Source organism: Podarcis muralis, chromosome 1, assembly GCF_964188315.1.
Source record: "Podarcis muralis chromosome 1, rPodMur119.hap1.1, whole genome shotgun sequence".
Classification (NCBI taxonomy): domain Eukaryota; kingdom Metazoa; phylum Chordata; class Lepidosauria; order Squamata; family Lacertidae; genus Podarcis; species Podarcis muralis.
Window position 1 is genome coordinate 110076256 of NC_135655.1, and position 22376 is coordinate 110098631.

The following is a 22376-nucleotide window of genomic DNA, read 5'->3' on the forward strand; positions in this document are numbered from 1 at the left end:
AAGCTTCAGGCCGGGCAGAGCACATTGATCTGCCTTTTTCAGGCAGACCTAGGTACCAGCAAGAGGGCTCTCTCTCCTACCTCCTTGCCTAGTCGTTCCACAAAATGGATTCCCGAAGAGAACTTGCGGAAGAGCTTCGGCTTTATCAATCCACTCTTCTTCAAGATGGCCTTAGGGAACTTTTGGAAGAGAAAAAGTTTGTTGATTGTTCCCTAAAAGCCGGGGATAAAAGTCTCCCTTGCCACAGACTGATTCTGTCAGCCTGTAGTCCTTATTTCCGTGAGTACTTCTTATCGGAGGAAAGCGAGGAGAAAAAGAAAGAGGTGGTGCTGGACAATGTTGATCCTGTCATCCTAGATATGATTCTTAAGTACCTTTATTCTGCAAGCATTGACCTCAACGATTCTAACGTGCAAGATATTTTTGCTTTGGCAAGCCGCTTTCAAATCCCTTCCGTTTTCACTGTCTGTGTTTCTTACCTCCAGAAGAGACTTGCTGTTGGCAATTGCCTGGCCATCCTGAGATTAGGTCTCCTCCTCGACTGCCCGAGACTTGCCCTGTCCGCCCGTGATTTTATATCAGACCACTTTGTGAAGATTTGCAAAGAAGAGGACTTCAGGCAGCTCGCCCATCACGAATTGATCTCCGTGATTTCGCCAGACAGCTTGAACATCGAAAAGGAGGAAGTGGTTTTTGAGGCTGTGATGAGATGGGTGCAAGCGGATAAAGAGAATCGAGCGAAGAACCTCAGAGAAGTGTTTGACTGCATCCGCTTTCGCCTGATGGACGAGAAATATTTCAAGGAGCATGTTGAGAAGGATGAAATCATCAAAAGCAACCCAGATCTTTCAAAAAAGATTAAGGTTATTAAAGATGCCTTTGCTGGGAAACTGCCTGAGCCAACCAAAGGTGCAGGGAAATCGGGCAAAGGAGAGGTTAATGGTGACGTGGGGGACGAAGATTTGCTTCCTGGTTACCTAAATGATATTCCGAGGCATGGAATGTTTACTAAAGACCTTATTCTTCTCATAAACGATACTGCTTCTGTGGCTTATGACCCCACAGAGAATGAATGTTACCTGGCAGCGCTGTCGGAACAGATTCCCAGAAATCATTCCAGCATAGTCACTAAACAGAAGCAGGTTTATGTAGTGGGAGGACTGTATGTGGATGAAGAGAACAAGGAGCAGCCTTTCCAGTCATACTTTTTCCAGGTATAAATCTCTGGTTTGTTTGGTGAGGGAAGAAATAATTGAACTCCACATGCTAAAAACATAGCTTTTGTGTGGCTCCTTTGGTGTGCAACTTTTCTGTAGGAGCTGTACATCCTGTATTGTCTTTCTAGTTCACGGTCATAAGAGTTTAGAAATCCAAAGGTGCATAATAATTTTATCCTGTAATTTTACCATTGATCCAATAATTTCACCACTCCTTCCAGATTACCCTTGATCCTCTTTCGCTTTCTAAACTGTCTGATTTTCTCTATAATATTAGAAGATTCTCCTCTAAAAGCTTTTTTAAAAAACATTTGTCAACAGCACCAACTGTATTGGTCTACAAAATGTTATTGACGTGAAACTGAAATTGTACTGTATAACAAGCTGTGGCATCATGTGTGCTCTGACTTAAAATCACAGCTCTATCCTGGTGAAATGTCTGAAAGAACCTGCTCACATGCAGTTCATACTTGCATAAATGTGAGCAGAGAGCGGGGGCAGAGCCAGCAGGAACAAGTGAAATCCCTCTCCCCTTGAATGTCTGTTCAGATGAACATCTGAACACGTGTAAAGTAGGGTTTTAATGTGGGCCTTAGCGTCCTGTCCATATTTATATGTTTTCTAGTTTGCTTTTGTTTCTTCCCTGTTTTACGTCATATACATGCCAGAGCCACACCATACATTTAAATTCTATTTAAAGCACATGGCTTCTCCCAAAGAATCCTGGGAACTGTATTTTCTCCCTCACAAAGCTACAATTCCCAGAACCACAGCCCCCAAGATGGTTTGGGGGATCTGTCCATAGTTAAACATTCTAATACAGTGAGTCCTGATGGGCATAACACCTGCTACACACACACAGAGAGAGAGAGAGAGAGAGAGAGAGAGAGAGAACAATTCCAAGGGTCTCCCCATTCATTTCAGCAGCAGCAGTTCATATTTATGGACATTGCTTTTGCAGGCTGTGTGCATTCTGGGTACATGTAGACTTCTAGGTCAAAATGTGCTACATTGCTCACTTTGTTTCTGTTCTTTTTTAAGTTCATCACAATGTAAACTTTACCCTGTCAATAACTGAGCCCAAATATCTTAAGCCATTGATGGAGTGAAGCAAGATGTCTCATTTTGTCTGCAGTACTATAGTTTTGCGTTACCTGCACAAACAGCAGGTAGACCCCACCCCCCATACTTTCCCTTCCCATCTCTTCTGGCACAGCTGCAAGGAAGAGATTAGAGGCATCTGTGTTCACTTTTAAACCAACTGGAGTTCCTTGTTGCATCGGAACAGTTTGATTAGTTTAAGCAATTGTTAACCTGTATTTTCTAACAAGCCAAAATTGCAAGCCTGTTGGAACAGGCCATAGTTTAAAATAACCAGTGTTTCCACAAGTTCAGGCATAACAAACAACTGATAAATGGAGGGTCTTCTACACAAGGTGGTGTCATTCAGGTAACTGCCATGTTTGGTCTTTATTAGTCCAGCTACCTGCTTTTCTTCTATTTCTCTATTTACTCTTTATTCCTTCTACTTTTTCTTTTTCAATCCCCCACCCTACCCTCAGTATAGCCTCCAAGTGACTGGGGCATATTGTAGCTGCTCACTCAGCCAAGGCTTTGTCTTGGCCCATCTTTACACAAGCTGTATTTAAATTTAAATATTCATCCACTCACTTCACCTGTCTTGTTCAGATTTCTTTCTCTCCTGCTCTCACCCAACACCCAAATAATTCAATTCTGGCTGCTTTAAAGGGAGTGTACATTTTCATCCCAGTTCATGTTCACCACAAACGATTGCCATAATAATGGACCTCCTTTTTGCAAAACATTTTGCAAAAAAAGAGAGCCCCCTGTTCAGCTCAGCCCAGGGTGAGGCGCTACAATCCAGAGATAAATTCCTCACCTCTGTGAAAAACATGTCCAGGTAAGTAGAAGAATTGGTGGGTAGACGGGGGAGATAAAATAGCTCTTGGAAAGTTTGAATGTGAAAACAGTCATAAAAAAAGGAAGAAAAAGGTATAGCCAGGAAAACATAGCAAGCATTATTAGGGCAGGACATAGTTTAGTAATTTTCAAAAGGTGCATTGGGACTCGCAAGTTTGGTACAGAGGTCTGGTGGGGTGGAGGACGGTATAATCAAGATTCAAGTTGGGGAAGCTTGTGGGATGGGACGAAAGACGACACACAATGCATAAAGGTTTCTAAATTGGGGAGGAGGGGAATGTTGTCATGGATCAGATCTACTTATTTGTAATCTCTATTCAAGCCTACAGATGATATCTCTGCTAGCAGAGTCCCATATGGGAAACATTTAAAGGTAGGCTAGTTTTGGTAGGTTAGCCCTCCCCCAAATCATGTGCACACATCCAAAGGGTGTAGCTCTCACCTTCTGAGTTCTCTTTCAATAAGCACATTCAGTCTTCACTGTGTGTGGTTAAAAGTCAGGATGGGAGGAATGGATTCTGTACTGTTTCTTTTCTTCACCTGCTTATTCTACCTTTTATCTTACAATGTGCCCACCCTCTTTTCAGTTTTCCTTCCTTCCTTCCTTTGCACAGTTTACTATTACCTCTTTGAGCGCTCTTGTTTTATCATCTTTCAGGCCTATGTACTCTTTTGTATGTCTTCTTTTTGTATGTCTTCGCTAATACTGTACTTCTTATTTTGAATTTTGGAAAAAAATATAGTTGGATACCATCACTTCTGAATGGGTTGGTCTTCCTCCGCTGCCATCAGCCAGGTGCCTGTTTGGACTAGGTGAACTGGAGAACAAGATCTATGTAATTGCAGGCAAAGACCTCCAAACTGAGGAGTCTCTGGATTCAGTACTATGCTATGATCCCACGTAGGTGCCTTCATATTGTTGTGTTTACTGGAGCTTCTCGTTGAATTTGCTGTTGCCTTACTGGGTCCTCTTCCATTCCAGATCCCTCAAATGGAATGAGGTCAAAAAGCTCCCCCTCAAAGTCTATGGCCATGCTACTGCTTCACACAATGGAGTTGTATATTGTCTTGGAGGAAAGACTGATGATAAGTGAGTACTTCAAAAGTGTCCCAATGGGGGGGATGGACATGGTAAAACATCTCTACTTGTGCCCTGTTTCAACCCCTGATTAACACTGATTAAAGTTAGTGACTATGTAACCATAACTGAAGTTAAAGGCAGTGGGGAAACTGCTTCAGAGAGGAAAAGGGCTGGAACCCATGATCGTATGAATTAGTATTGATTGATTGATTGATTGATTGATTGAAAATCTATACCACCCTATACCCACAGGTCTCAGGGAGGTTCACAATTGCATGTCCCATTGCATGTGTTCAGTGTCACCATACTGGAGGGGTGAAACCTCAGCCTATAGTTTTAGAAATATCCAGCATTGGTTTTTGGCTGTGTGTATATTATGCAACATTCTGGGAGAATATGTTGATTTGCTCTTGAACTATACTGTAGCAACAAATTGGCTGAGGATGGCAGAATTAATGGAAAACTTGTAACATAATGAAATGAGCCACTGCTGAAAAGAAGAATGGGTATTCCATTAGTTAAATATCATGGGAGCGGAACATCCTCCTCTTTGTATGCCGCCTTTCCATAGTTAAAACCATGTTCAAGGCAGCTTACACCCTAAAAAGATTTGCATAAATGTAGTCAAAAGGAATAAATAAAAAGGATGCCAAAATGTACATGACCAAACTGAACAATTTTCACATAAATCGTAAGTTCTAAATGTAAAGATACAAAAAATTAGTATCAACAAAAGCAACAAAAACCCTAAATAGTACCCAACCCAAGAGTCTGTTCAGCAGCCTCAACGTTTGTAGCTGGAGTCAGTCCGGGCCCTGTCCTCCCATGCCAGGTGGGAAAAGGACTGCAAGGCAGGAAGCAGGTTTTCCATCTCAAGATGCTGTGAGATGTTTTCTCTGGGGACTTTTGATCCAGACCACAGAAGCCAAGGCTTCTAAGAAAGGATAGAGAAAAATATTAGGAAGTTGACATCTGCAATATAAATAAAAGAAAGTACTCGGGACACAAATTAATGCATTATCTTCCCATTTAAAGTCATGGGATGTTAAGGTGTTTGGCATATCTATCCAGAAGTTCTTTCTTGGTCCCAACGTGTTATGCTTGGATTGGATTTGAAACTTTTTTCCAAATCCGAATGCCTGTTGTCCTCGAAGTGGAAATGTCTTGCAAGATGTTCACACCTTTTCATTTTGATCGCCGAGTTGTGATTTCTGAGAACAATTCACGTTGTTTCTTTCTCTCCACAGAAAATGCACTAACAGAGTGTTTGCATACAATTCCAAGAGGGGAGACTGGCGTGATCTTCCCCCTATGAAAGTGGCTCGCTCTATGTTTGGCATCGCTGTACATAAGGGCAAAATTGTGATTGCAGGGGGCGTTACCGAAGAGGGCCTCTCAGCTTCCGTTGAAGCATTTGATCTCACCACTAACAAGTGAGTGTGATATCCAGTCTCATTCTCATTGGCCACACCTATGCCAGAGGTTTCCCTGCTACAGATATGCAGAAACCCACTACCAAATTCACACGATTTGTCTTGGAAAGGGGGGCATTGTGTTTAGAATGACAGTACCATATTGCCTCCCTTCTTCCATTAGCAGAGGCAGCCAGTGCAGCAGTGATTTGGGGGTAGGCAGTTGGAGGAGTGGTGGTGTCTTAGTGGTGGCATTGCACTCATTGAGATGGGATGAGGTGACAGGGCAAGGCTGGTGGAGCTCTGGGTTAGCAGCAGTGGTCCTATAGCTGTGTGTACACCTGCAAGGTAACCGCCACCCAGTGTTAGAAACTGGGATAGAAAAGCTAGGAGCCAAATGGCTTCTGGGAACTGGGTTGTGGGTGCCAGAATAGAATGTCTTGTCGCCACCAGGGTGGGTGGGTCGGCAACACTTTTTATTATTTAAATAAAATATTGGTACCGTACTTCAGTTTTCAAAACGTTCTACTCTTCATTGTTAAACTCCTCATTGCCTGTTGTTAGCGTATACTTCAAAGCACATACATTTCAGAAATCCTCAAGTGTCAGCCAGGCGCAAAAAAATGGCACCCAGACTTTTGGAGGTGCTCACAAGTGGAGATCCTTTAAGTGCAAAATGCGCCTGGTGCCCTGATAATTTTGAACCCTGCTGCCACCCCAGAACTCCCCCCGTTTTGGCACCATCACCTCACCATATGTTGGAGCTTGGCCAGCAGTTTTCCAGCATATCTGAGAAAGTGTGGGTTGTATCCAACATTTTCACTTCATTCCTTGAAGGAGTTCTGCTCACAGGAGGAGTCCTTGCATGAATGAAGTGGAAACAATATATTTATATTTTTCCTGCTCTGCTGTTATACCAAAGTTATGTTTTAAAACTGAGCATTGTCTAATATTTGTTAAATTACAGATGGGAGGTTATGCCAGAGTTTCCACAAGAGAGAAGCTCCATTTCTTTAGTTGATCTGTCTGGCTCCTTGTATGCTATTGGAGGCTTTGCAATGATTCAGCTTGAAACGAAGGAATTTGCACCTAATGAGGTGAACGACATCTGGAAGTAAGTTGTGTTTGAATATTACTCTTTTTGCTAAACAAAGACCGTAACTGCATACATGTTGGCCGGCCCTCCTGCTGAACTTAATGGGATCTGCTTCTGAGTAGACATGTATAGGATACTGTATGAGAGACTAAAATATTTCATATTCACACTGCACGAAGTCATCTCCAGAATCCAGTGAAGAACTGCTGCTTTTGTAAATGTTCTAATGTCAGCTTATTTTTTATTGACAATCTTTTGTCATAGTATATTATCATCTCATCTGAAGCCTGTTAATTCCACCTTTTATTTGCTACAAAATATTACTCACTTCAGAGGACTAAATAATCTTAACTTCAGGTTAATCAAAAAATTGTCAAAATGCTTTACAGGTCTGAGGAGTAACCTCTTTACCCACAAACAGGCCAGACTCTTTGCTTGAGTACTGTGTAGGTGTTTGTGGAGACAGGTCTGTACCAAGGAGTGGTGGATGGATTTGTCTATCTTTTATGCAGGGTTTATGCTAGATTGCCTTTCAAACGTGGTGTTTGGCTAGTTTTGCGCTGGCCCCACACTGTCCCTGAATCTGCTCTGTGGGAAAAGAACAGATTTAGGGACCGCATGGGCAGAGAAGGGGAGATCATTCCAAAATTATCTACATAGTGCGGTGTTGAAAGCACCCCTAAGATTTTTGGTCTTACATGTTCAAAACAGAAATATACGATATAAACTGATGCAGATAACTCAGATAATTCAGTTAAGAGTTGACAGTATTACTTGAGTCGTGAAATTTTAAAGCAGGGATCAGGAACCACTGGCCGCCCTGGGTCATTGGATTCCTATTCCCTCCCATCGTCCCCTTTCAGCATGGCCAACAGTCATGGATAATGGGAGTTGCCCAATAACAGCTGGAGGACCACAAGGAAAAAGAACGTCGGGAAATAACAAACAGTTCCAGAGCTGTGAAATGAGTCACTAAATCAATGATGTACTATGGAGATTAAAGCCTTATCGTCATAGCTAGACTTTTATGTTGGGATCCTAATGCATGGTTGGTATTTGTAAACATAGAAAGGGATTCATTGCTCTATGATCTCAGGTGCCTACTTATAGTAACTTTTGTCCATGCAGGTATGACGACGAGAAGAAGGAGTGGTGTGGGATGCTGAAAGAAATTCGCTATGCTTCTGGTGCCTCTTGTCTTTCTCTTGGCCTGAATCTCTTTAAGCTTTCAAAGCTGTAAAGTGTAAGGAAGATTGACGAATGATGATTTTTTATTTTTTATTGGCCCCCTCTGGTTTTGTTGTGCAAGCTTACCCTGTACAGAGATTGAGAACTACCTTGATTCATTAAACTGTTCATGTATCCGTCTTATACGTATTAACTTCTGTAGGTGCCCAATGCCCCCCACCCTCAGTTTTTACTAACAGTTTGAATTTGAAGTAAATTCTGCTGTAACACTGAATAAAATTGAATTTGACTAAAAATGAGTCTGGGAGGTTTCACCTAGAAATGGTTCCTACCCGTGCAATTTTTGCTGTAGCCTCATATACAAAATACGCTTATTGCCCCAATCTTCCAGGCTGTCTTGGATTGTTATACATTTCAAAACTATTTTCACATAAAATGGGCTTGGAGCTTCTGCACCAATCACAGAAGAGGACTTTACCATACCTCGCCTTCCTCCGCTGCCTGAGGATTGGAAGATCCTCTGGCACACTACAGCATATGGATCAAGGAGTTGCAATAGGAAGGGACAATTTCTAAAAAAATATATCAGGCAACTCCCCTCTCCTGCATAAGCAGAAATTTCCTCTGCCTGGTATTCATTTAACTGTATAGCCAATTCCTGTGCTTGCATTCTGAGAATCAGGTTATGGAAGCCACCGCCATTTTTTAAAGATCAGCTTGGCTTCCCCTTAAAATATGGGGGTGATACTTGCTGAGTTGTGGAGTTCTGCAGGTTTAAAGCATGGGCCAGCCCTGAAATAGGAGGGGGACACCATGAAATAAATGCCAACTATTTGGAGGAGCGGTTTGCCTCTCTGCAACGGACAAGCAACCTGTGGTTGTCACTCACAATGCCTGGCAGACTCAAGCGCTTGTGCTATTGTTGCATGTCTCCTGTTCTTTCAACGGCTGCGGCAGCAGCAGACCCGAGGGGAGGTTCATACTGGGAAGGAAACATTACTGCAATTCACCAGCTCTTAGCAGAGGAAGATAGTTTTTAAATAGCAACATGACACATTTACTAGCTGGAACCAATTCAAAAATCAGAGTGTGGTAGCTTTCTAATTCACCAGGCTAGAAGTAGCTCTGTAGGAGGAAGAAGCAGGTATAAAGGTCTCATAAACTGAGGGGAACAGGCAAGTGTGATTTACTTTCACTTGGACCTAAAGCGAAATTTTGAGGTGCAGAGACACATTCCATCCTAATGACTTCCAGTAGGCTTTTTGTTCCATCGTCTTTTATTGCCCATTTGTATGCATATGAGAAACACAAATGTGTCTGAGCTAAGATTCTGAGAGGTCAGTGTATGTATGATTGATATTTTCCTATGGGTGGAAGGGGAGCAGCTCTGGAAGTTCTCCAACCCTCCGGGGAGTGGGGTTCAGAAAGGAGGGTTACAGATGGGGAAACGCATTCTCATCTGCATTGGAAGAATTATCCAGCCATTTCAAAGAGATCTAGTGGAGCATCAAAATCCAGGTCCAAATGTAAATCCAGAGGCACATCCGCATAGGCAGCAGGTGAGTAAACCTGCTTCCGCATGTGGGTCACCCTTGTGGAACTAGAGCCTAGTGTGCGTTTTGATGATTTCATTTTTAAAAAGGGATTTCAGTAAAGCCACACCAGGCTGAAAATATTTAATGTTCCATAGTCCATATAAAATAACTTCATGATTGTGTGTCTTCTTCACGTGATCGTATCAAACCTTTTCATATATTTTATTCTTTAGATACTCCATCCATGCCTCCTTTGATGACAGCTCCATGGAATTCCATTCAAAATGAGGGATCTGAAATAAAATAAAGTTTACTGTAGAAATATAGCAAGGGAAACCTATCAAGATACTTGTTTTTAACAAGAATCTCTGTTGTATTGGCATGGTTACACGGCTGCTTCTAGATCTGGTTGTAAACTGATTTGGAGGGGAACATGATAAGTGAAAACATGTTCAGACATAACACTAGTCAGTTTCCTGTTACATAGCACTTGGCCACCTAAGTTTAGGAAACTGGACAGTATTCCATCTGCACTGAGGCTAAAGAACAGGATCATCCCAATAAGTTGTGGCAGCTAGACTGGTGACTGGGGGCGGCCGCCGAGATCATATAACACCGGTCTTGAAGGACCTACATTGGCTCCCAGTACGTTTCCGAGCACAATTCAAAGTGTTGGTGCTGACTTTTAAAGCCCTAAACGGCCTCGGCCCAGTATACCTGAAGGAGCGTCTCCACCCCCATCATTCTGCCCGGATGCTGAGGTCCAGCGCCGAGGGCCTTCTGGCGGTTCCCTCATTGCGAGAAGCAAAGCTACAGGGAACCAGGCAGAGGGCCTTCTCGGTAGTGGCGCCCGCCCTGTGGAACGCCCTTCCAGCAGATGTCAAAGCGATAAACAACTACCTGACATTCAGAAGACATCTTAAGGCAGCCCTGTTCAGGGAAGTTTTTAACGTGTGATATTTTACTGTATTTGTGGTTTTTATGGAAGCCGCCCAGAGTGGCTGGGGAGGCCCAGCCAGATGGGCGGGGTATAAATAATAAATAATTATTATTATTAAATTATTATAAGTTGACTGTTTTCAATGGGAAGATGCAGATTCACTCAAAAGTAAGTTCTACTTACTCACTGAGTAAGTTTACACAGTGCTGCAGCCTTGGTCATAGCTAACTATATCAAATACTGTTGCTAGGAAGATACCCATCTCTCCAGACCTCAACTGAATTCATACAGAGCAGGAAGTTCTTTAAATGTCTGCCCATGGTTTTGCATATCCCTAAAGGCAGAGGGGAAGCCTCATTGCGCAAACAGAAGTGCTTGTGATAGGGAACTCATCTGAAAAAAGGTGTCTCCCTTTCTTTTTAGCTACAATAGGCTGAAAATACTATACAGTACTATGAAGAATATTGGTAAATGTGGTAAGATACGAAAACAAAGTAGGTAGCTGCCAGGCAGATGCTCTCATTCGTCCACTTAACGTAAGGAAAGATTATTCATATTAGGTAGCAAAAACAGATTGAAAAGAATACTTCAATAGTTTCAGCAGGTATGACCCAATGGTATTCACTATAGCAGCCTTGGTCCCCAGATGTTGGAAGCCCTAGGCCATGGATAGGCAAACTAAGGCCCAGGGGCCGGATCCGACCCAATCGCCTTCAAAATCCGGCCCAGGGGCCGGATCTGGCCCAATCGCCTTCAAAATCCGGCCCGTGGACGGTCTGGCAATCAGTGTGTTTTTACATGAGTAGAATGTGTCCTTTTATTTAAAATGCACCTCTGGGTTATTTGTGGGGCATAGGAATTCGTTCATTCCCCCCCCAAAATATATATATATATAGTCTGCCCCCCCACAAGGTCTGAGGGACAGTGGACTGGCTCCCTGCTGAAAAAGTTTGCTGACCCCTCCCCTAGACAGCTTAGCCAAAGAGCAAGGATAATATGAATTGTGGTAGAACAACAAACATATGGCGGTCCACAGGTTGTGAGATGAACTTGATAACACATCTTCCGACTGTGTAATTCTTTTCAATGTTTTTTAAAACTCAATGTTAAGTTCTCTACCTTTTATTCAATTGTGTAAGTTTAAATAGCCTCTCTTACTTTCCTCAAACCAAAGCCCATCTTTTTGCTGACGCCTCTGGAATGACTGTCAAGCTCGAAGTCCCACTCTAAATCCAAACATGAGCAACTGGGGAAAAAATGGCATCTTCTTCCTCTTTTTATTCCTGCCTCTGTTTCCATCTTTTCCCCTTTGCTGTCTCCCCACCCCCACCCCCTGTCTGTTTTTAGATTGTAAGACCATTTGGGAAGTGGTGGTGGTGGTAATAATAATATTCAGCTGAGAACAACTTGAGAAGAAGAGAAAGCAACCTTTGGAAGAAGGGTGGAGGACTGAATCCAACTAATTTTCAATGGGTCTACCCTGAGTAAAAGTTAGCAGAACACATCCCTGAATATTTATGATAAAAAAACTTTCAAATAAAGAATATTGACATATTGTCAGATAAACTCTGCAATTATGTGCAATATTGATACAAAATATAGAGAACATACCTGAACAACATGGTATCCTAGAATCTCCAAATGTCGTTTTTTCATAGCAGCTTCTCCTTTCAGGTGATTCAAGTTCTTACAAAAGGCTTTTGAATCCAGAAAATCCACTGCAATTCTGAATACAATACAATCATATGTGCATGATTATAAATTCAACAATCTGAAAACCGAATCTACTCAGAATCTAAAGTGAGCCATTTAGATAATAGGGGCAGAAAACTCCTGAAACTGTATGTACCGTATTTTTCGCCCTATAGGACGCACTTTTTTCCCTACAAAAATGAAGGGAAAATGTGTGTGCGTCCTATGGGGCGAATGCAGGCTTTCGCTGAAGCCTGGAGAGCGAGAGGGGTCGGTGCGCACCGACCCCTCTCGCTCTCCAGGCTTCGCGCAGCTCTCCGCAAGCCGTGGGAGCCCGGCGTTGGGCTCCCACGGCTTGCGGAGAGTTGCTTGCATGCCAAAGCCTGGGGCTCACTGAGCTCAGCGCGCCCCAGGCTTTGAGCTTCGCGCAGCTCTCCGCAAGCGGTGGGAGCCCGGCGCTGGGCTCCCACGGCTTGCAGAGAGTTGCCTGCATGCCGAAGCTCGGGCTTCCCCCACACCAGCCCCATGCCTGGGGGGGAAATAATTTCCCCCCTTTATTTCCCCCCCCAAAAAACTAGGTGCGCCTTATGGGCCGGTGCGTCCTATGGGGCGAAAAATATGGTATGTCTCACCTCAGAAGTGAAAAGAGGCAAGGGAAAGTGCAGAGTTTTATCATATTAAAACATGTATTGCAATGTTAAACTGCAAATGCATCAGTCTCTTCTGAGCAAGGGGCCTCTAAAGGCTGATGCCTCCAGTTTCCCTGCCAAGGAGAACTTTCCCAGTTCCTTTCAGTAGAGGGAGACAACCTATGTTTATTCCTTTGCACTTATAATACCTCACTCCACTGAAATGGAATGGTTAACCATGAACAAGAGATATCTGTCACATCTCAATGTGCATCAGTCTCTGCAAAAATGTGGCATATGTCCAGAACAACAATAAAATCTAACAAGGTTTCTTCAGAGCAAATAAAGTTTAAGGAATACTCAAACGGACACTCTTTTAACAACACAGCCAGCTAGAAATTAACTTTCCATTGAGCAAGTAACTAAAGAAAATATAGGTTGTCCTATCAATAAGGAAGGGAGTTTCTACATTAGGATTGGTGTAGACTTAATGAAGGTGTCTGTCCGGAATAAAATGCAGTAAATTAATGGAGGAAATGAAATATCCTTCTGAACGCCCTTTTTTATTTCAACTCAGCTTGCCTTGGTCCAAGAACCCTAAGGGCCTTGTAATAAAGCTTAGTGCATTTCACAATGTAGCATTTTCCTCCAAGTCAAAAATATTAACGGCTGAAGAGCACACACAGATGCAAAGATATGCTTCCCAGTTTACATAGCAGCAGAAGTTGGCACTCAGGTTCAGGCCAAAGTAAGGAGCAACTGACTTTAAATGCTGTTATTTTAAATGTTGTTGTTAGCGACTAAAGTTGTAAGTGCAACTTGCCTCTCACTTACTCTTTAGGAGCAAGTGGAGTCAGATACGTACAATGGGACAGATCAGTCTTTCCTGAATTTGTACTTGGCATGAAACAGTATGAAAGAAGGAGGACTATTGACCATAGAAGCACACAGAAAATATGTAACCACCTCTGAGCTCCCGGCGGCAGCCCTTTCCTTCCCAACAACAGGCCATCTTGCTCCCAGTGCATTCCCTTCAAGTCAGCCATGACAACAATCTGTTCGGTATGCGGAAGAGGCTTCTTGTTTTTATCAAGAATACACTCAAAGTCTGAAATAAAAATTATCATCTCAGGACTTGTCACAATAGGAAGTTAATGTTTACAGTGGGGCATGACTCCTCCACCAGTGCAATATTGCAAACCACAATGTTACTCAAGCACTACTACTGTATATTCAGACACATATGTATATACTTAAGAGCTGTATACTTAAGAGCAGATTCTTAAGTAAAGCATGAAACAGCTTACACGGGGCTCCAGTGATCTACAATCCAGGTACTCACCAGGCTCATACTTTGCTTCAACAATACTTTAGCTCCCAGAGCACTCACTCACTATTTAAGGCTAGGATAATAGTTACACAGGCCGCCACTTACAAGAAAAGAAAAGAAAACCTATAAGCAAAACTTCTCTGTTACACACAGGCTGACTATTTACTGCTTATGTCACTCCAGTCCCACTGATTTCAATAGTACAACTTTTCACACCAAGATCCTGAGCACAATTACTTGGAAGGACGTGCTACTGATTTCAATTACATATGCTCCTCACTGGGGCTTATTATCCAAAAGATGCAAAGCATCACCCAACAGCATTTTTATCCATGGCCCAACAGTTTCCACAAGTTTCATGCAAATGCAGTAGCTATTTTAAAGAGAAAGTTAGGGAGTAGCCCAGTTGTGAGGAATTCTGCTTGGGGGCGAGGAATCAGGGGAGGAATTTTCACGGCTGCAATCAAAAGGCTGAGTTAAAATATAATTTAAACTTTAAAACAACATGAAATGCTACGGAAGTGGGTGGGGAGCACAGTTGTCAAGACTCTCATACTACCTCATTGCATCCAGCAACTGCAAGAGCCTGGCCACTGTATCCCGTACATTGGTAACCCAGAGGCTGGATTAATGCAATGCGCTCTATATAGCTGTATTGTGTGGTTTTAAGTAGAATTGTGTAAACTGCTGTTTTGTTTTTTGAATAGCAAATAAATAAAAGCATATAAGTACTACTACTAGTACTACTACTACTACTACAGTGGTACCTCTGGTTACGTACTTAATTTATTACGGAGGTCCGTTCTTAACCTGAAACTGTTCTTAACCTGAAGCACCACTTTAGCTAATGGGGCCTCCCACTGCCGCCACCAAGCGATTTCTGTTTTCATCCTGAAGCAAAGTTCTTAACCCAAGGTACTATTTCTGGGTTAGCGGACTCTGTAACCTGAAGCGTATGTAACCTGAGGTACTACTGTAATAATAATTTTATCATTTATACCCCGCTCATCTGGCTGGGTTGCCCCAGCACAAGAACTGGCCCTGATGGTGTTTGAGGCATCCTTCTTTGGTATCCCTGCATCAAACCACTCGCACGGGCCCTCCTTTGGGCCTGTGAATCAGGACAGGCCTTCAGTAAGGAAAAATAAACAACACTGCATTCAGATAGCTATAAATAGATTGTCTGGAAAGCCTCTGGGGTAGCCAGGACTTGCTTTGGATAGCCAGGACTTGCTTCTGTACATTTGAGAAATGTTCTGAGAGAGTTTCCCATGAAACGCTGAACCACAGAGGATTTCCCATGAATTAAACACCCACCGATTCCGTAGTAGTATGGGGTGAGAACAGACACCTTGGCAAAGTGGCTTCCTCCCAAAATTTCTCCCAGCAGTCCGTGAATCTGCTGTTGCAACGCGCTAAGACTACCACTGCCTGTGGTTGAAAACAAAAACAAAGCATAAAAACCAGATCAGAAGCAAAGGGAAGACAGAACAAAATATCACGAATCACTTTACAAGAACGACGCGTGTTACGTTATCAGAAGGTGGAATCCAGGTGATGCTCCTTGAGCTTTTGCTCCAGCAGAGGCATCTGCTAAAGGAAGAAGGGAGGCGATCTTTGCCAAATTGTCCCCCCGCTCCATGCCATCTCCCAACCCATCCTGGAGATTCCCCAACCCTCCAGAGCAGATTTTCAGATGGTGCTATGGGCTTCAGTGGGGAGAGGAAATGGGGGGGGGGGGAATCACCTCCTGCATTCTTCCATTAGCAGATACGTTATGCAAGGGTACCAAATGGATATTACCCTGAGCTTGTCAGCATCTTTTCTGTTTTGTTTTTTTAAAGAACTTCATATAGCACTTCAAAGCAGGCTGACAAGGACATAACTGAAGTTTAAGCCATTTCTGAAATGTTATGAGTTTTAATAAATATGACTCTGTAAAGGTGTTTTTTTTAATGGACTGAGGCACCCATAATGCAACTGTCATTTAAAAGATTAAATATTCACCTTTTCGCTGTAGTTGCTGACAGTAGCGCTCATGAAACCATGGAATTTGGAGCTCTGGGCACTCCAGACAGACCGCTCGGTTCAGTTCCATCAGCCGTAAGCGGACCCTCCGGTTTAAGGAACCCGGTAGCGCTGGTTTTTTTAAAAATGGAGGGGGAAAACGAACACTATTTACACCATTGTACGCCTGACAGCACTTCTGTAAGTACAAAAGCAAGCAGCCCTTCAGACAAAGGACACGGCCGCAGAAGCAAATCAGAAGTCTCTTAAGCTGCAATCCAGCCCCCACCACTGTACACTGGGCTGCGGGGGAACTGGATTGAACAGAGGCACCCCTCTGCTTGCTTCTGCTGGCTCAGCCAGCCTCCTGTCAGGATGCTGTCAGCGGCTCCTGGCTGGTTGCCCAGGAGATTATAAAGACAAGGAGAAGTTTCTTACACTTCTTTTTTATTTCAATCTTTACAGAGAGAGGCTATAGGACCCAGCCGCTTGGATAATGGCATTGTCCCAAGTGAATCTCCACCCCCCGTCTCTCCCACTTCCTTATTTGTCACTTCTACGGGTGCCACTAAGTGCCCTCTGTCTTTGAGCTCTCTGCTCTCCTACTTTTAAGGCTCATCGAGTTCTGGCAGATAGATAGAGGGTCTGAAATGCTTTCTAATGACAACATGTCAGCCAGCAGCTCTGGCTCTCCCATGATTTCCCAAATCTGCCTCTGAGCTGCTTCCTCCCTCAAACCCCTGTTGTAAATCTATACTGTCTTCCTCTTCCTCCTCCCTGGGTCAGGATGGGGAGGTGGTCTCCACCATTCCTCCTCTGCCCAGTCCCTGACACCTCCACTGGTACAGACCTCCGGCCTTCCACTCACCCTACCCCCATTGGCAGAGCCCAACGGATAGCCAACAAAACGGGGCCTTCTGAGGGCTAAGATGGCCTGGGATCCACAGACTCCCAAGCTGCCCTCACAGCCAGCTGGCAGCAGGTCTAATACAAAGTTGGTACAGGTATGGGGTCTGATCTGCCTCCCCAACTCCAACGCCTTCCAACACTACAGGCTGTGGAGGTAGCCTTGCAAATCTGCAGAAGCAGCTGGTTCTGAGAACTAGTAGCGCTTTCTAAAAAATGAATACATGCAGAAGGGAAAAGACATTGATCAACACAACCTTACATAGAGCCCTGTTGAATTCATACTCAATTGGTATAGGGCTTCAGCAAAACAACAACAACCAGAAGTCAAAATTCACTCTGGGTTTCTTTATGAAGCCGAGAAACATTGTTACCCCTTTTGGCTTTTAAAATATTCTGGCTGTTTGGAATTTTGAGGGCTCCTATCTACAAGCATTTCAAAAAGACGATAGAGAAGGTGAGGAGATCTTTCATTCCTCTATTCCCCTCTGGGAGGGAAAAGAAAAACCACTGTTTTGTCTTGATGCAGAGGACAACTTCCTCACAAACATAGCCACAACTCGGGGGGGGTCCACCATGCCTTCTCCTCCTTTCCCCATGTAGAGAGGGCACAAGGGGGATGAAAGTAAGCAAGTAATAAAGGTATTATTCTACGCACAGTGAACAAAGCTTCACTGAGAAAAGTGGGACTTACATCTGAGTAAAAATGGAAACTGCCAGATGACATGTAGTGGATTGGTTAGTACAGAAATGCCCAAACGAATAAATGAAGTCTCAATCGGATGAAAATTTATAGTTGAACAGACTAAATTAAAATGCTAGTTTTAACTGTACCTTCATTTTAAAAACAAAATGAAAGTAATGTTTTACTCCTGACCTAGCTTAGGGGAGCATTTATGGGAAGAACTACCTGACTCAAGATTGATGTATGATTCTCTAAACAAGTAACCTCATTTATAATCACAACTGAAAATCCTTATTCCTTCACGCTGGGTGGAAAGAGAAGACATTTAAAACACAGTTTAGCCTGAATCAGATTTTACTTCCTTCCCATGATGGTGTTGGGGAGTAGTATGCAAGAGGAAGAAATACTAAGTAGGTTGATATTTCTCCTAGGTAGATAATATCTGAATTGCATGTTGCACACTCGCTATGCAACAAGGCAGAGTATGTATCTGAAGAAAAGAATCATTGTGCTTTGCCCATTTTTACATGTGGAGGATATGGTCACGCCCGCATATCCCATTAAACAATATACTAGGCAAGCCTCAGGCTCAACCATGGTTTGTTGTTTCTCAACTGGCAAACCGTGGTTTGTTGAAAACAACCTAACTCAAACATAGGAATATTATTCCAAGGTAGATTATTGGAAACCAAGAAGACAGTAGTATCAAAAAATGCAGTTGGCTATTCCTATTCTGAGCAAAAGAAAACACATACACACAATCTCTTACAAAATGCAAGAGTCTTGTTAAAATTTGTAATTATTTCTTACTTTCAAGCTGGGCATCTAGTTTGGCCAGAAATTCGATGTTAAATATAGCCTTTATCACATTCTCCGGAAAATACTCAGCAACAGCCAAAGCAAAACCAAGCAGCACAAGGAGATGTGGTTCAAAACTACCTGTATAAAACAAATATATTAGTGTATCCTTTAACTGACAGTATCTCTGAAGAAGTGGAGAAACAGATGGGAAACTAGAACTCTCCACACCCATACAATCACACAGAGCCCCTTCCTCGCCACAGGAACTTATCAAGGGTGGGGATAAAAGTGCATCCCTGTTCCTTTCTCAACAGCTACACCCGACACACAAGTGACACATGAACAAGGCTAAAATGTTGAGTGTTTTTGCATACATTTGCTTATTTATTCTGCTTCTGGAAACTGAGGTTCAGATTTTATAATGGTCCAGAGGAACAGAAGGAGCAGGGATATAGAGACTGGGAACAGGGCGGGTGGAAAACAGTGGGGAACCATCACAGAAGGAAGAATGCGATGGCAAATGTCACAGTCCTAAAAACAACCCGATTAACTGTACACTGATAGAGCTTATTTTCATGCTGTTGGTCTTGACGTTCATTTGGACAGAATAATAGATCCTTCGCCCACATCCTCTCCAGCATGGTTTATGTAAGAAAATCACTGCTAGTACTCCCACACTCGTATTCACCCAGTCCTTGCCTTCCAGCCCCTTCTCCATACATTGCCATGCCTAAGGCTGCGCAACTGGGTCTTCCCACATTGCGAGCGGCACATTTTCAGCAGCAGCTTCATAAGCGTCCTTTACAGGAAATAACCAAATGAATCTTTGTCTTAAAATCTGTGGCGGTATTTTTGTATCAGCAAGCACAAATCGTTTAAAACGTGCTCCTGCTTAGCGCTGTGCTCATTTTGAAAGATGGGGAAAGGAAGAGCTGCCACTTCACTGCTCACCAGTTTAAATTCATTTCTACCTACCGATGTTTAGAATAGTTAGCACAACGTTGTTGTCGTCGTCCCGCGGCCTCCCCAAAAACAACAACAAATGGTTCTGAATCATATCAGTTTTCTTTGATTCAAAAAGATTTTATTTGGCCTTGTGCACTCATCACACTGCCAATTGGCACCTTGGGGAAAATGTCACCCAGCTACCATTCCTCTCTGATGAACTTACCCAAGCAAGAGCTCAAGTGCTGAAGGCAAGCCTCAAAAAACTCTTCACTCTGGGGAGGGTCGTAATTTAGAGTAGCAAAGGGACGGAGAAAAGAGTAAATCTCAGAACTGTAAACCTAGAGAAGAAGCAAGGGGGTGGGGGAGAAAAGGACAGTCAGCATTCACCATCTATGTCTGCCAGATTTTAATAATTCCTCCAGTATACCTGAAGGAGCATCTCCACCTCCATCATTCAGCCCAGACACTGAGGTCCAGCTCCGAGGGCCTTCTGGTGGTTCCCTCACTGCAAGAAGCCAAGTTACAGGGAACCAGGCAGAGGGTCTTCTCAGTAGTGGCACCCGCCCTGTGGAACGCCCTCCCACCAGATGTCAAGGAAATAAACAACTATCTGACTTTGAGAAGACATCCTCTTTAGGGAAGTTTTTAATGTTTGATGTTGCATAATGTTTTTAATATTCGGTTGGGAGCCGCCCAGAGAAACCCAGCCAGATGGGTGGGGTATTATTATTATTCAAAAAGCAACAAAAGTTCAGAAGGTGGCCTGTAAACATCATCAAGTTCCTTCCCCACACATCAGTGGGGCTTTGTTGAGCCGACAGCCAATTCCCCCATTGTATGCAACTTCACAGATGCACATGGGGATTTGGAATATAAGACCCATGTAAATGGGGATATGCTTTCTATAAAATGGGTCGTCTTCAGTCTCTCCCTAATGTGAGCAAGTTATACATGTTCCTGGGGTAGCAATCAAATCATTCAGCGTAGTGTGCAATGCAGACCCAATACACCGGGGGGGACGGGACACAGCTCTGATAAACTATGTCCAAATAAGAATACACACGAAACGTAACACTGCATGCTGTTTGTAGTATCACTTTCAAGGGAAATGAAATGATCATGTGGCGTTAGTACCTTATCTATATGCTGAACGGTAACGGCAGCTATTCTATCAAGTAATGGAACGCAGAGATAGGAAGTTCTGGCAAAAAAAGATGACAACTCTGGCACATTTGTCCATGTAATCTGGTCCGCCAAGCGCTGAAGAGCAACCATTGTTTCCTCAAGGAGCATTTCTTCAAACCAGTCTCCAGAGATGTATTTCAACTCGTCTAACAGAAGTTCCAGATCGTTGGCTTTCTGAAGTCTCTCAAGTGCACAATTATTGACTTTTTGCAAAAGTTTTCCGTACTGCACCGTGGGGCTTTGCTGATAGGGCTGATCCCGTCGAATCCATTTCATAACAGCTGTGGCGAAGGAACTCAAATCACTCAGGCTGCACTGAGGCATCACAGCCTCCATTCGAGTGACTATGACTTCATCCATGTAGGAGTTAGGAAGCAAGGAAAGAACACGGATGAGCATGGAAATATCCGTCGGTACGACGTTAGTGTGTAAACAGCTGGAATGCAAAACAGAGAGATATATACATCTGTCAGTGATGAAGAGTGAAAATCGGCGGGCCACAAATATTTTTTAGTGCACTTTACACCCAGGTCAATTGCATATTTGCTTGAAAAGAAATCTGACCGATCAGGAGCGAGCAGTGGGTATGGGAGGCAGTGGCATCATTGTGGCTTACCAGAAGGAAGATGGGGAGCAGTGTGGCCAGCTCCTGCTGGTGTGGCCAGCACCAAACTCCTTGCCACCTCATCCCCAACCCTGGTAAGCTACAGTGACACCAGTGCTGGGAGGCGAACAACCCACCCACCCACACCAGCTGCTCTTGCCACAGATATCATTGCAAGCTACTTAAATCCCTAGTCGTATACTCTGAAAATGTTGAAATAGGAACAAATACAGCAAACTGGGTCAGACTGAGCTTATTCCCCGGTGTAATTCACTTATAATTCCTTAGCAAGAAATTGTATCCACTGTATCAAATTTTAAAAGGGTATGGAAATTAGGGAAGAACCCTGATCAAAGACATTTTCAATTGATTAATATATCAATTAAATGGACATTTGCACAAAAATGTTATTTCTAAAGCCAGTAGTTTGCTTCATTTAGAAGCGAGATATTCTTCCCATGTGCAAGAGGAAGAATGCCTTCTTAAGATGATCACTGCAAACCGCAATTTTGATAAGTACAGTGGTACCTCGGGTTACATATGCTTCAGGTTACATACGTTTCAGGTTACAGACTCACTAACCCAGAAATAGTACCTCGGGTTAAGAACTTTGCTTCAGGATGAGAACAGAAATCGTGCTCCGGCGGTGCGGCAGCAGCGGGAGGCCCCATTAGCTAATGTGGTGCTTCAGGTTAAGACCAGTTTCAGGTTAAGAACAGACCTCCGGAACGAATTAAGTTCTTAACCAGAGGTACCACCGTACTTCCTGGTCCATGGGGTCACAAAGAGTCGGACACGACTAAACGACTAAACAACAACAACACTTCCTTGAATTCTGCTAAGGAAGAAGGGAAGGATTCAAACGTAACAAATTAATAAAGAAAGCAATAATCAGAATATATTTGCTGATAAAATGTTCTTTCTTACCTGGTGAGCAACCTTTGTAATTTGGAATAAATCTCAGGATTGGAGCAATGAAATAGGAGGAGGGCGTAGGCCAATTTGGCCAATTCTACTGGTTTGTAGAGATCCATATGTTTGTAAAGCAGAGACACAATCCTGAAAACCAAAAGCAGATGAGGCTAAATTTCAGGGTGAAATTAAAATCCCTTCAAATAACAGTGAAGATGTATTTTACAAACTGCCCTGGCCCTGAGATGAACACACATTAAATTACAA

The 22376-nt window shown here is 43.2% G+C and overlaps 2 protein-coding genes across 4 annotated transcripts in view; one reads left to right on the forward strand and one right to left on the reverse strand.

Moving 5' to 3' along the window:
- On the forward strand, nucleotides 1-9811 carry KLHL41 (kelch like family member 41). 2 transcript variants are annotated; one of them, XM_028747859.2, is made up of 7 exons: nucleotides 1-1214; nucleotides 3902-4059; nucleotides 4141-4248; nucleotides 5487-5672; nucleotides 6619-6765; nucleotides 7876-7990; nucleotides 9704-9811. In XM_028747859.2, the coding sequence occupies exons 1-6, from the start codon at nucleotides 105-107 to the stop codon at nucleotides 7985-7987; spliced, it is 1821 nt and encodes a 606-aa protein (XP_028603692.2). In that variant the 5' UTR covers nucleotides 1-104; the 3' UTR covers nucleotides 7988-7990; nucleotides 9704-9811. The 2 variants fall into 2 exon arrangements, with proteins under 2 accessions (XP_028603692.2, XP_028603691.2); XM_028747858.2 differs by lacking the exon at nucleotides 9704-9811 and having other exon boundaries at nucleotides 3-1214; nucleotides 7876-8231.
- Nucleotides 9595-22376, reverse strand: part of FASTKD1 (FAST kinase domains 1) — a 24852-nt gene continuing 12070 nt past the window's right edge. For both annotated transcript variants that reach the window (XM_028747842.2, XM_028747853.2), the window contains exons 7-15: nucleotides 22125-22256; nucleotides 20543-21029; nucleotides 19632-19746; nucleotides 18470-18598; nucleotides 16069-16200; nucleotides 15379-15492; nucleotides 13698-13839; nucleotides 12022-12136; nucleotides 9595-9763 (exon numbers count right to left, since the gene is read on the reverse strand). In XM_028747842.2, the coding sequence (XP_028603675.2) occupies nucleotides 9674-9763; nucleotides 12022-12136; nucleotides 13698-13839; nucleotides 15379-15492; nucleotides 16069-16200; nucleotides 18470-18598; nucleotides 19632-19746; nucleotides 20543-21029; nucleotides 22125-22256 (1456 nt within the window). In that variant the 3' untranslated portion in view covers nucleotides 9595-9673. The remainder of the gene's footprint in view (nucleotides 9764-12021; nucleotides 12137-13697; nucleotides 13840-15378; nucleotides 15493-16068; nucleotides 16201-18469; nucleotides 18599-19631; nucleotides 19747-20542; nucleotides 21030-22124; nucleotides 22257-22376) is intronic.

Excerpts from the sequence above, each read along its gene's own strand:
- KLHL41 (XM_028747859.2), top strand. The coding sequence starts at position 105 with ATGGATTCCCGAAGAGAACTTGCGGAAGAGCTTCGGCTTTATCAATCC. Across the intron at positions 5,673-6,618 it reads TTTGATCTCACCACTAACAA|ATGGGAGGTTATGCCAGAGT; the intron begins GTGAGTGTGATA and ends GTTAAATTACAG. Across the intron at positions 6,766-7,875 it reads GAGGTGAACGACATCTGGAA|GTATGACGACGAGAAGAAGG; the intron begins GTAAGTTGTGTT and ends TTGTCCATGCAG.